The 13,631-nt window shown below is 40.5% G+C and overlaps 1 protein-coding gene across 1 annotated transcript; it reads right to left on the bottom strand.

The window, feature by feature from the left end:
* Positions 1 to 1,407: 1,407 nt before the first annotated feature.
* Positions 1,408 to 13,423, bottom strand: naxe (NAD(P)HX epimerase). The gene is made up of 7 exons (XM_039752846.1): positions 13,321 to 13,423; positions 10,538 to 10,746; positions 5,254 to 5,362; positions 3,622 to 3,732; positions 2,678 to 2,791; positions 2,027 to 2,174; positions 1,408 to 1,715 (listed from the first exon to the last, which is right to left on the bottom strand). Exons 1-7 carry the CDS (start codon positions 13,393 to 13,395, stop codon positions 1,513 to 1,515), a joined length of 969 nt encoding a protein of 322 aa, XP_039608780.1. The 5' UTR covers positions 13,396 to 13,423; the 3' UTR covers positions 1,408 to 1,512.
* Between the last annotated feature and the right edge of the window lie 208 nt (positions 13,424 to 13,631).

Raw genomic sequence — 13,631 nt, 5'->3', positions numbered from 1 at the left:
TACAGCCCATAAGAAACACAGAGGGTTCAGCCATTCACCACTTAGACTACTGTCACATCTTCCAAAGTTCCTTTCCTTCTAAATAGCTCAGGGGCTGACCCAGGCCACTGAGCCACATTTGCCCACCTCATTATGGCATCATAGATGACTTGTGCATTAATGTAAAGTATCAGGTTATGGTTACCAAAAGCAGCTTCATTCTTGCTAGGTACCGTATGGCAATATGCGTGCAGTCAGTTGCTCAGTTTAAATTAGGAGAACGAGACCCTGCTGCAAATTGACATTTTATTTTGGCAAAAACTTCTTTTTTAATGTACAACTGTACCTTATGAAAACTGGACATAGTAATTTGCAGGTCAATTAATTACTTTCAACAAAGTGGACTTGATGGAATAAGATACTGTTGGCTAGTCACCTGACAAGTAGGCGATATAAATTTAAGAAAAAACAAAGTTCAGTGTGAATGCATAGCATTGGCTCTCTTAAAAGCCTGTGCGTCACATTCATCACATATCTGTAATGTAATACATTAGTCATGTCAATCAATGCACATCATGACTAAGTGGAATGAATTATGATTGTGATTCATCATTGAGCTGCTTTGTCATCATTTCCCACTTTCTCCAAAATGTTGCAAAGGGGGTCAAAGCTGCCATAAATATACATGTTCCCCTGTCAAGCTTTCTTTTATTAATGCAGTTATCTGTGAGGGGAGTTGCATACACACGTTTCGAGCTCCTTTTTGTGTGTAAGTGAGCTTTATAAATGAGGCCCCAGACCACCTTCTTCCATTGCTCCACGGTCCAGTTCTGACAATCACATGCCCATCGTAGGTGCCTAAGGCAATGGACTGAGGTCAGCATGGGCACTCACTCTCACCAGTCTGTGGCCACGCGGCAAGCCGTGATGCACTGTGTGCTCTGACCTTCTTTCTCATAATCAGCATTCCTGAAGCTCTTCAGTGTCCAGGAAAAGAAAAAAAACTCGCTTGATATGAAATGCTTGGTCCCAGTTGTCTAGCCATCAAAATTTGGCCCTTGTCACTCCGCTCCTTACATTGGCCCAGTTTTCCTGCTTCCAGTGCATTACATTCAAGAACTGGCTGTTCAGTTGCTGCCTCACATAACTCACACCTTGCCGGGTGCCACTGCAGTGAGATCATCGGCATAACATAATGATATGGTGACAGGTGCATATTACAGGCTGAATACTACTCATAATTTCTTAAATATTTTGAGTTGAGGAGTGCATTTTCAGTGTGCAGTGATAACCTGAGGAGTGATTCTTTTGTTTAAGGTTATTTTTCCTCATAGATAGCCATGACAAGATGAAACAGCTGTTTTTAAGGCAAGAATACCCCTTAGTGAAAAATAAGAAGAAAAAAATATCTGAATTGGCAAACAGCAGTTACCTTTTCAAATGTGTTTATTCTCAGTGAGTGTGAGACTTGAGTTTATAAACCAGTAGTACCAGCAGGCGTGTGCTGTAATGGACCTTGCCTGAGCTCTGGCCCTACATTATCTGGATCACACAGTCTGTCCCTGGGTATTCTGGGAGGTTCAACTTGTACTTGCTTTCAAGTGCGGTGGGTACAAATCTCCCCCCAAGGAAGTGATAACGTCCTTGAAATTGTAACGCAGATTTCTTAGGTGCTGTGAGTGAAATTAGCATATCTGGCTGAATACCATCAGGACTCCCCACCTCCACATCCCAGCCTGGAAGAAAGAAGGGAAAATATTCTTTTATTTTAAATTTGACAAAGATAATAAAATAATCAGTCATTATGAAGCTCCCTCCTGTTTCTAAGTACACACTTAAAAATAAAAAAGCAGTTTTTTTTTTCCCCAACTGTTGACTTAATATACAATTTGTAAATCCACATGGATTTCATAAGAAAGGTGATTGTAATTTTCAATAAAGTGAAAGGGGACCACTGCTTTATGCACAAGTGGCACTTCAATGAGTAATATAGCTGTAGATCCGTTACCCCAATGGCCACTGTAAAACAAGACCGTGTTGGACTCACCTGATGGGATATCGACGCTGGCAATGGGTATCGTCACCTTCTTCAGTGTACCGATGATGCTATTGAAGGGTTCTCGAACTGCCCCTTTGAAACTAAACCCAAAGATGGCGTCGACCACTAGGTTATACGCCTCATCAATCACCTCTGGCTGAAAGAGAAGTGTTTTCATTTACTTTTCTCAGTAGTGCTCAGTGCAGAGTTTCCTTCAGGAATATCTTGTGTAGCTACACCATTCCTTTTTAAAAACACTGAAATACTTCATTTGGAATCATCATGTCATGCGGTTGGCTGCATTCCCTTGCTAATCTGTATAAAATGGTTGTCCATTGTTGTTTAGCTCTCATTCATTTTCATGATTCTTCTTAGAACGTATCTAAAATAACAGGACAAGGCGCTCCTAAGCAACTTCATTAATATGCTAAAACTCTCCAGTGGCATAAGATAAGCCAAAATCTGAAAATTGAAACACTCTACCGCTTAGCAAATCTTGTCAATGAGATCAATAATTGCAACACAGCCTGCAGGTCACTGCATTGTAAAGTAATTCATCGGCCTTTGGCACATCTTAGCACTTTGGTTTTGAGAGTTCAACAGTAATAGTTAAGAAAAGGTAAAAAGTAAAATAGAAAACCACAATAAGCAATTACTTACCTCCGCCGGAAACTCTGAGAGAAAGCGAATGTCCATTTTCTCACACTGGGTAGTCAGGTTCTCAAAAAGAGGTTTGCTCGGCCTTTTGGGATACACAATTGTAGGCTCAAAGCCCTGGCAAAAGTAATGAGAGAAAAATGCATTGTGTATTCTACAAATGGAATCCATTAATTCACTAAGTAGAAAGACATGAAGGGGACACTGCAGTTAGTGCTGTACTTCAGTCTCACAGCCTAACCCTGAAGTGGATTAACTATAAATTAAAACAAAAAAAGTACTGTACAGCAAAAACCCATGTAGTTATAAATCATTACAGCAAAATTATTTACAAGTAGGACCATTACAGAAAAGTGAATATTTGCTTTAAAATCTTTAAAGTTAAGTACATAACTATAACAAGTTTCCCACTCTGGATACCAACTATTGTAAACTACACATTTTTAGAAGGCGCTCTGTCAGACAGACCCAAAGAACATAAAGCAGGCAGCAGAATCAACTTCAGAAAGGGTTTGCCATTTTCGGTATCTTGATATCACATATCCACGAATGTCAAAGGGTTATTAAAGAGCCAATAGAGCAGCGATGGAACCCAAACATGTTCAGAGTAGTGTCCTCTGTGAAAATCGCTCTCCTCACTCCAACATAAAACATGAAAATAACCAGAAGCCCTGCAAAGGGGTGTGGCCCAACAGTACCACCAGCCAATCAGCAGAAAGAAGACGCACATCTGTCCAGTCTTACTCACTTTCCCTGTGATCACAGCCATTTAGAAGACCATTTTAACCTTGATTGGATAATTCATAAAGGTTAGAAAATCAAACTCAGTGGAGTATCATGTAGCCCAGTATATTTCACAATGTAATTACCAAGACATTTGTGGAGGTTTAATAACTACATCTGAAAAGTTTTTAGGGTGGTGACTGAGATATATTAGGAATTCTTACAAATAATTTGAGATGTCTGGCACAGACTAATCCATCCCCTCCGTTATTTCCTGGTCCACATACCACCAAAACGGCTGGACTCTTTCTTGTGAAGGAAGTGACTGGATAAGCCTGGAAGACAGATGGGGGATCATGTTAGTGGAGAAAAATGTTAACAACTGCTTCTGAACTTACCATTTATACAGTAAATCATGGCCCAGCATGCTTTATGATAATCTAGAGCTTCACATTTGTCCCTCCTCAAGAAATATGCACGAATCCCTAAACCAAAATGCTTCAAACGCACAGTTCCATATCTACACAGTCCTAGCAAGAAATCAAACTCACCTAGCGCTCCGTTCTGTAGCTCTGCCAAAGAATACCGAACTGCAGTGAATGTGCGACAGCGTTTGTCACTAGGGAAGCACAATCTTTCTAAGCTGATAGCTCAGGGTGAGTCAAAATTAAGTTACCACTAATGGTACATATAATGTATATACTGGTATACAATTTATGTGGCACATATGGTGCATGTGTTGAACGTGATGGCGAACAGGTTGAGACATTTCTGTAAATCATCTGGCACTTATGAAGTATGTTTTGTGAATGAATGGTTTCCGCCATTCAAATGTTAACATAATTTTGACTCACCCTACATATAATATGGTAGCATTTGATCAGGCACAGATCCTGAAGAGCATAAATTAAATCGTCTTTAAAGTTACCTTTTTACAGTTGAGGTTGACAGCAGCTCTTTTGACATACCGTTATGTGAAAAAGAAAGTACACCATAGTACAGTTCTATGGATCAGGACATAAAAAAAAATCTGCTCCTTTCCAGGTTCTAAAATGATTTAAATCTAATCTCGGGTGTAAAATAACATACAACATATTCCACCGTGTCATTATGTATTTAATAAAACTGAAGCCAAAATGGTGAAGCCATGTATGAAAAACTAAGAACAGCCCATGACCCAATGTCTTGTAGAACCTTCTTGAGCAGCTTGTCAACTTGTCCCTGTGTGATTTTATCAGCCTCTTGCTGTCTCATTTTGGCCAACGGTTCTTTACAACGCTGCTTCAGTTCACTGAGGTTTGCTGGCATTCATTTATGCACCGCTCTCTTAAAGGTCCTGCCACAGCATTTCAATCGGACTTTCATCTTCACATGACTGTAACTGTAATCGCTGTATCTGGTATGATTGGCTTAGGCATATCTTTCATTTGGATAATTAAGTATAAAATGGCAAATAGTCGTTCACTTCTTTGTGTCAGGAAGAGAGATAACGTAAAATCAATATTTAAAAAGGTGACTACTACTTTACGTCTCTCTCCTTATCCAAGCTATCATCTATACAGTAAATTCAAAACACTTTATCCAAAATGTATTGGTGAGAAAAACAAAGAAAACAGGATTGTGCTTAAAAAAAAAAAAAAAACTACTTTCCTCTACCCACAGAATGGGTTACTTAGAATTGTGAATAAAGTTACATTTCTGGAGATATGAATAACATACCTAAAGAGAACTGCATTATTTTTCTGATTTTCCTGCAATCTCAGTAGCTGCAGCAACACTCAACCTGCCTGACTAATTTCTTGATGTAATAAATTAAAAACACTCAGCGATCATAATGATGAGGTTACAAGTCTCACCTTGGCAATGGCAGTGGCACAGCTAAGTCCTGCCAACTCCATCAGCTGGTCAACACTGAAGCGGTACTCTGTGAAGAGCTCCTCATCGATCTTCTGGGCCTCCTCCTGACTGAAGAAACACGGTACATAAAGAAAGCTACCCTGAGGTCCTGGGGCAGCATTACAAAACCCATTTTAGGGGTCTGCAAGAAACACGAGGCTGTGTCTTAAAATGTCTGACCCATTGTTCTCAGACATTGGGAAGTACTTTCTTTAAAACCAGGCATTCTAAACGTTGAAATGTCCTACTGATAATACAGGCCCCAACCCAGGATAGACACAGATTCAGTTTCATCCTTCTCTGTGTCAACCACAACTCACAAGAGTGGCAATAAGATGCCTGCTGGTCAGAAATGCAAGTAAGATTTTAACTAAACTACCTTAACGATACATTTTACATTCTTTTGTTCATGCGTTTATCCAAAACAACTTGCAGGTTCAGTACAACTGCTTACCAATTTTAACTGTTCATGTTACCTACGGAGTGTTGCATGATTGTCAGCAGTAGGGACTGAATTGGCAAACTTTTAATTTTGAGTGCAATTCTTTGAGCAAAAACTGCGCACTGCCATTTCACACTGACGGTTGGTTTTGCTCCTGGAGTTCAGCACAGAGCTTTGAGAAAGATGATTAAGCCCAGAGCTCTGTGTGCCGACCATTTACACAGAGATCACAACAGCTGACAAAATGGGTTCCAGAGTCAATGGCTGATGATTTTCCTTACAAACTTCTATCACTATATTTAATTGTTCTCTGTATGTTTGTCTCTTCTAAATTAGAATGCTTATCTTTAGCATAAAAAGGTGATAAAAAGATGACTGCATAACTAAAATGTGTTAAAGAGAAGCCAGACCCATCTGTCGGGTCTCGATAACGCTCAGCTAAACTCTAAAAACAGAAAAACCTGCACACTGCTATACTGGCGGTTACACAGGAACTTAACTGTCCCTGACTGGCACATTCAACTGGACCTGTGCATTAAAACTGAACTATTAAAAAATAAAAACAGTAAAATACAAAGGCAGGCCTTCCCAACATCATTAACACCAAAAGCCGTGAAATGTACAAAAATTGCACCTAGACTAAGGGATGGAAATGGAAATGTCCCTTGAAAACGATCCAAATGCAAGTATGCATTAGTATTAAGTTTGCTCACATTTACTGTATTAAGATCTCCAGATTGGAAATTAACCTGAGTGAAAGGTGCTTCTTCCAGTGAACTTTCTCACATGCCAGGTCAAGCTAGATCACTTTTTACTGATTTTTATCAGAACAGTTTAATACTTGGAGAAAATAAAGATCTTGTTTAACATAATTTTAGTTTATGATTAAAAACATAGTATTTGTAGTATGATTAAAACCAAACAAAATGCTTACAGATGGGCCTTCCCCCATCTTACCTTGGCCTAGAAAATCATTACTGTCAAAATGAATAACCTCCCAAAACTCCTCTCTCTCTCTTTCAGAGGAACTCCTTCTTCAAAGTTATTAAATTCAATTGTAACCTAATTTACATGAAAATTCCACCAAATGCTCATTAAATCTTTCAAGGCGGATGTCGAAGTTTTGTCCAAATTCAGAGGTAGAGGACGGTAATCAGCCATAAGCGGCAACAAAACTCGCCATAATGTTTTAGTTCGACTCTCTTTGCTAGAAGGCTCTCCGTCAGACAGATACTGATTTGACCTTGATTACCTGCGTAGGCGTGAGTAGCGAGGACCCAACGACCTCTAAAATGGCATCGACATCTGGCGAGAGACCGAAGCGAATACACAAAGCAAAATACTCCATCGACAAATTGGACTCTGATTTTGATGCAAGTGATCTGAACATGGGGATTGAAAATAAAAGTGAGGTACCAGCTGATTATGGTGCTGAGCACACTTTGTGTAGCTGGTCTGCCTGGGAGGACCACCACTTACAATGACAAGAGGTACAAACCAGATGGCATCACACTGCCATGCAAAGACAGGCCAGGCTGCCAGCCCACCATGCATTCCTACCAGCCATCGAGCTGCCCCTACACAGCCACCAGAGACAATGAACAGGCGTCGACCGCACCCACAGAGACATTTTACTTTGATTTATATGTGAAACCTTTGCTTTGTGAGCTTTTCAGAAAATATTCAGTCCTCAAAGAGTTAAATAAGGTCTTCTTTGGGAGTCAAGGCTGGGAGGGCTGTCAAAAAACAGAGTCTGTTAAAGCCCATTGAGTTGTCTCAAAAGCTTTCAGATTGTAATCTTTTTAGTTAGCCAATAAAAGGTGTCATTTTGCTTAACTTCTCATCACATCTATAATGGCTGACACAGTACAACAATCTAGTACAGGGGTGCCCAAGACATCGATCACGATCGACTGGTAGATCGGAAAAGGAGTGCTGGTAGATCGCGTTGCATTCAAAAAAATTTTTTTAAACGTTAGTCTATCGTATATCCTCCCTATGGCATTCGCCACTATATTGACATACAGGGCGGCCATTCTGAGATCTCTTCTCTTCTAACACACTGGTCATCCCGCACGCATGATGAAATGCGAGGGCTACTGCAAAACTCCATCTGTGATCCAGTTAGCCTTCCAATTTATATTAACTAAAGAAGGGATTTAAAAAAAATTGTTTGGGGAGTGTATGGGCTGGACATGGAATTGGAAGAGGATTTTCTTTCACACAATGTCACAATCGAAGTGCGTTTGTCTGATCTGTCAATCTATCATTGCTATTCCTAAGAAGGAAAATGTGGAAAGTCACTTTCAAAATGTTCATAAAAACTACGAAACTGCGATCTGAGAAAGAGAAAGGAGAGGGAACTAAAACCACAGTTAATCAGACAGTTGTCATTTTTTACTCGGCTGAATTCAAAAGCAAAGGCAGACACACCGAAGCATCGTTCCGGGTGAGTCACTCGATCAATTAAGCATAAGATGTCCTTCCAAGAGCTACCTCCTTGACTGCATTATTCGGCTCTACTTATTTATTCTTATTACTTATTTCCCACATGAAGATTATTGAATCCAAATACTGTAGTGACCGTAAATGTATTGAATTGTTATTGTGCCATAAAGGTTATTCAGTTATGCAAGGTACGACAACAACATATATTTTATGTAAAAGTATACTCAGAGTGTGTGTGTGTATATATATATATATATATATATCCATTTTCTAACCCGCTGAATCCGAATACAGGGTCACGGGGGTCTGCTGGAGCCAATCCCAGCCAACACAGGGCACAAGGCAAGAACCAATCCTGGGCAGGGTGCCAAGCCACCGCAGGACACACACCCACACACCAAGCACACACTAGGGCCAATTTAGAATCGCCAATCCACCTAACCTGCATGTCTTTGGATTGTGAGAGGAAACCGAGCGCCCGGAGGAAACCCACGCAGACACGGGAGAACATGCAAACTCCATGCAGGGAGGACCCGGGAAGCGAACCTGGGTCTCCTAACTGCGAGGCAGCAGCGCTACCACTGCGCCACCGTGCTGCTATATATATATATAGATATATATATAGATATATATATATATATATATATATATAAAGTTTTTAATGTAGGTAGATCATTTCGACCTGGTCATTTTAAAAGTAGCTCACAAGTTGAAAACAGTGTGGGCACCCCTGCCCTAGTACTATGGACTATACAAGAGATACATGGTTGGTGGCGGTGCTGTAAATGTACAGAGATCTGAAGCTTAACGTCTGGCATGGCTCAACCAAACTTGCGGGTCTATTACTGGGCTGTAAATATCCATACAATCAAATAATTAGCAGACATCCACAAAACCGTACTTAGCTATGAAAAGCTATAGAACATTCTTGTAATTACGTGTTGCACATAGTACATCAAACTACTAAAGTGGAATTTACAGAACAGAGGTTCAACAGCACTAGTAGTGACAGCCATTTTCGAGATGTCTCTTCAACTCCCCCGATTCTTCTTCTTACTATAAATGACTGTTGTAGTTTGAGTTTCCAAAAAAAACTTCAGATCAACCCAAAGGACAGAACACTCCGTAAATCAGATACACGTAGCAATGGTAACATTTTCTTGTAATATTCTTTACATTATCATTTTGGCAGCACTACATACATATGCTAATTTATTTAAACTATCCTTTAAAAGTATTATAAAATAAAATTGGCACTCGTTATAAGGGTTTAAGGTGTAAACTAAATTTATAATAAAACAACAATTATAAGCTGCATGTAATCATTCAAACTTTCATTATTGTTTATCTTCCTTTTTTAAATGTTAGGATAAAATGGGAATTGAATTGCACTGATGGCAATGTGCAGCAATGGAGGGAAATCTATTAAATTCACAAATTTAGAGAGCTCCTGGTACATCCTTCTGAGATCTCCTACGAGCTGGAGGTGGCATGCGATCTGCTGAAATGGCCGTTTTGATCCAGTGCTTTGTATTACGCAGCACATGGACTGCAGACATGTAACTTAACACTTCAGAAGAGGTTCCCTGTACAAGAACTTGAGTTTCCCCGTGGGATTAATAAAGTATCTATCTATCTATCTATCTATCTGTCTATCTACAAAAGTTGGATTGTAGATCAACCCAACAGCCATCTGAATGTAACGTAGGGAGGTGTGCTGCATGCGTTTATTATTTTGAATGCACTCATACTAGTGATGTTTGCACATAACGACATTATTTACATGAGCATCAACTGCTTCCCACCCTCAGACAGTCACACGGTGCCCATGTAAATAAACTGGCAAATCAGCACTACATATGCAGCCAGAGGCCGTGTGCCCTTGAGACGTCAGTACAGCACCAGAGGACAGGCTCCTCTACACGGGGGCACACTTAGCTTCTCCCTAAACACGTGGCCTTCCGGGGACACACAGTAAATTACACGAGGGCCATGTGACAGCACAATGTGGCATTAGACCTGCACACAATGAGAACTGTACATAAGAAAAAAACTTCATTATCAGATCTGAAAGACATTCACACAACCCACCCAGGGAAAGCCTACAATATTCCACCCTCCAAGGTAAACTATAAGCAAAGGGGGAACAAAAAGGGACAGGCAAATTTATTTTTCCTCTGAAACTGAGGCCTCTCACCTCCTAAACCCCATTCACCAACAGTGACAATCATTAGCTAACAGTAAATATTCATCATTTTGATCCCCAAGACTCTGAATTTGTTTTTCTTCTCCTTGTTCCTTAGCATTACAGCGCAGAGGTTGGTGCCGACGGTTGACAGGAATTCATGTCATACCTGAGGAACTTCATGGGCTTCCCTCCTTCCATTGTGTGAATATTCGACTGAGGCCGTGCCCACTTAAGCCACCCTGTCTCTCCGACTAATGGACAAGCAGATCGACTGGCGTGAGCCCACAGTCCTCGTGAGCAGTGACTTGTTACTATAGCTCCCAGACCCAGCAAAAACCGCAACTTGAACATCAAGCACTTTCCTGTGGACACCACCTAAAAAGATAAGGGGGTCCAAAATAATTGAAAAATGAGGAAAAGCAAATTAATAGCAAAGTAAAACAAGCAAACTATTCAGTAATGGGCTACTAAAATTGTAATTATCATATTTGGTAGGACAAAATTCAAATAAGAGAAAATGTCACAGAATAAAATGTAGAATTTGTACATGGCATGATAAACATGGTAGCCCATGATAATATCACTCTTTATAAAGCCTGCACTGTATTCTCCCAACTTACGTCACACTGGAGGAATCCCCATCACTATCACATATTAAGCCTTGCACTGCATTTTCTTATTTATGAATGCCAATGTTAGTTAAGTAATTACATACTGCATATGCCACTACTTTAAAGCTGCTGTTACTACTTGTATTTAGCCACCTTAAAAAAAGGACAAGTGTCTTTCTGTATGTCCGTCCAGTTCCAAAAGATGGTGCATCATAAACATATTTAGTAATAAAATACATTGCATTTGTCATTCTAACAGATGGTGCATCATAAACATTAACACTACTTTTTTGAATCCCATACCAAAGGGCATATAACAGAGACACGGCACTGCATATGTTAACACTGAGGTCTATGTTAATTACATAGATTAAGATGGGTAGCACTACTAGTATTTAAAATTTTATCACAGAAAAAGGCGCAATATTGTTCACTTGAACAATAAAGGATACTTTTAAAGGCTGTTGAATGGTATTTCTGTTTTTAGATTAGATAAAGATTATTAATCTTGCGGGGGAATCTTCAGATGCAAACAGAAGCAAAAACATAAAAAACAAGGATACAGACTCACAGGACGATCGATCGATGAATAAATAAATAAATGTATATTGTGCAGAAATTTCAAAATGAAATTTGAGTATGTTGGGAAATAGCACTGAACTTCCTAATACCCGTGGCTAAACGTGATCTAAGACAGCATGATGGTATCCAAGTTAGTCACCATCCTCCTCTCCGCAACAGCTTCCAGTGTGTCCAGGGTTCCTGATAAGTTTGTTCAGGTATTGTGCTTCTTCTGAGCTCAAGTTGTGTCCATAGGAGACTGCAGGGTAGAACACCACACTGCCCACTATGGGCTGGTAGAACATTTCCAGTACCTTGCTGCACACATCAAAAGGCCAGAGTCTCCTTTGGAAGTACAGTCTGCTCTGTCCCTTCTTGTACAGTGACAATGTGATATTGAACAGGTATTGAGTATCATGAAATTTCACTGGTATTGACAGTGAATACAACAACTCTGGAAATAACAATGGGAGGTTGAGCTTGTAAGCTACAGTGCACCCAAAAAGTGGACTGCTTATGTAAAAGATGCCCCTTCAATTTCAGTTTTTAAATCCAGGCTGAACACTCACTTTGTTAGCAACTTTTACTAAAAATGTTACAATAATTATGAGCCATTACTACAGCTCCTCTACTTCCAAGCTGTTTTCCTGCCCAAGGTAAAGACACCAGGCTCCTTATTAGACAGCCCTGAAAAGATCAATACTGCAGAATGCCCAGGAGGGAGTGGGTGGCCATTTGCTGGAGGACTCCAGGCCTGTGACTGTGTCTGGCTTTGTGTTATAACCCAACTCTTGATCTCTCTCAAGTTGATTTTCTCTGGAGCTTTGTTTTCCTCCCATTAGCTGTCAACTGGACACATGATAACAACATTAACGGACATACACTGTCCTTTTGTAATCCTTTCGAAGCTACTTTGTTTAACTACTATTGTTATGTGCGTTTGCTGTTCAGTGTGTGATTGTATTTTACCTGTGCAGTTGTTACAGCGCTCTGGGGCTTCACTCTGAAAAGCGATATACAAACATGATCTGACATCACTGTGTAGTGTGTGCATTTCAATAAAGTTCACAGGACAGACTAAGCGCTTTAACCGTGTTTACGATGTCTGTCCCAAACTGCACTTCCTACTTACCTGCATGGACCGCATGTGTGCCCTGTTATTGGAGACTTAGCGACTCGGCAGACACAGAATCAGCGAAAGATGGCACTCGAACAATATCATGAAAATAAAAGGAGGGATTTGATGAGATTAAAATGAGAGGTCGTTTAACATATTTAAAAAAGAAATTTATCCCCGGACTGTCTGCAGGGTTGTCCTACATCATACTGTCCTGGGCCGGACTGTTACCAAGCTGCCGCGAGTGACTGGGCAAGACGAGACTGGTTTCTTAAGTTACTTTACTTTCTATTATTATGGTGTCAACCTTCACACAAATGTACTGAGAGCGTGGAAATCTTGTGTATGCATAACATATTCAGGACATTCGTGTACGCTACTGCCGTGACCTGCTTGTCCCAGTCACCAAGTTTGTATGTAATCTGCTTACTGCGTCGTTTCTGCATCTGTATTCGTCTTGTTCAATTCGATCTTTTGCACCAGTTGCAACAGGGCAACCGTGAAACTGGGGCGACTACAGGTCTCCTCTACCCTTGGCGTTGGCTCCGTGAATGTGTTACAGGCATAGAGTATGCAAAGGCGATATTAAACCTAACAATGTGCAAGCACTGCAGCGTTCGAACAAAGCCCCTTCACAAATTGTCAATTTTCTTAACTTACCTTAACTGTCTTATAGTCACTTCCACACCAACACAACTCGCTTGCCGTCAGTTCGCGATTACTATTGGTGGACATAACTGTCAAATATGTGACGTATAATATGTGCGCCTCCAGCCGTCACTAACAAAGGGGTGGAACCAGCAGAGAGGCGGAAACGGGCCGTACTTGTCATCTCGCGAGCTGTGCGCTCGTCGATCTGTAGTGACCCACGCGATCTGTTGTTTTGGGCTTATCAATCAGTGAGGATGAGGACTCTGGCTTGAGTGTTTAGGTTAAGGTGCTAGTAGCGGATTTGAGCACGCGATTTGGAT

The sequence above is a fragment of the Polypterus senegalus genome, chromosome 1 (genome assembly GCF_016835505.1).
Source record: "Polypterus senegalus isolate Bchr_013 chromosome 1, ASM1683550v1, whole genome shotgun sequence".
NCBI lineage: Eukaryota > Metazoa > Chordata > Cladistia > Polypteriformes > Polypteridae > Polypterus > Polypterus senegalus.
This window is presented reverse-complemented; position numbering and strand designations above follow the sequence as displayed.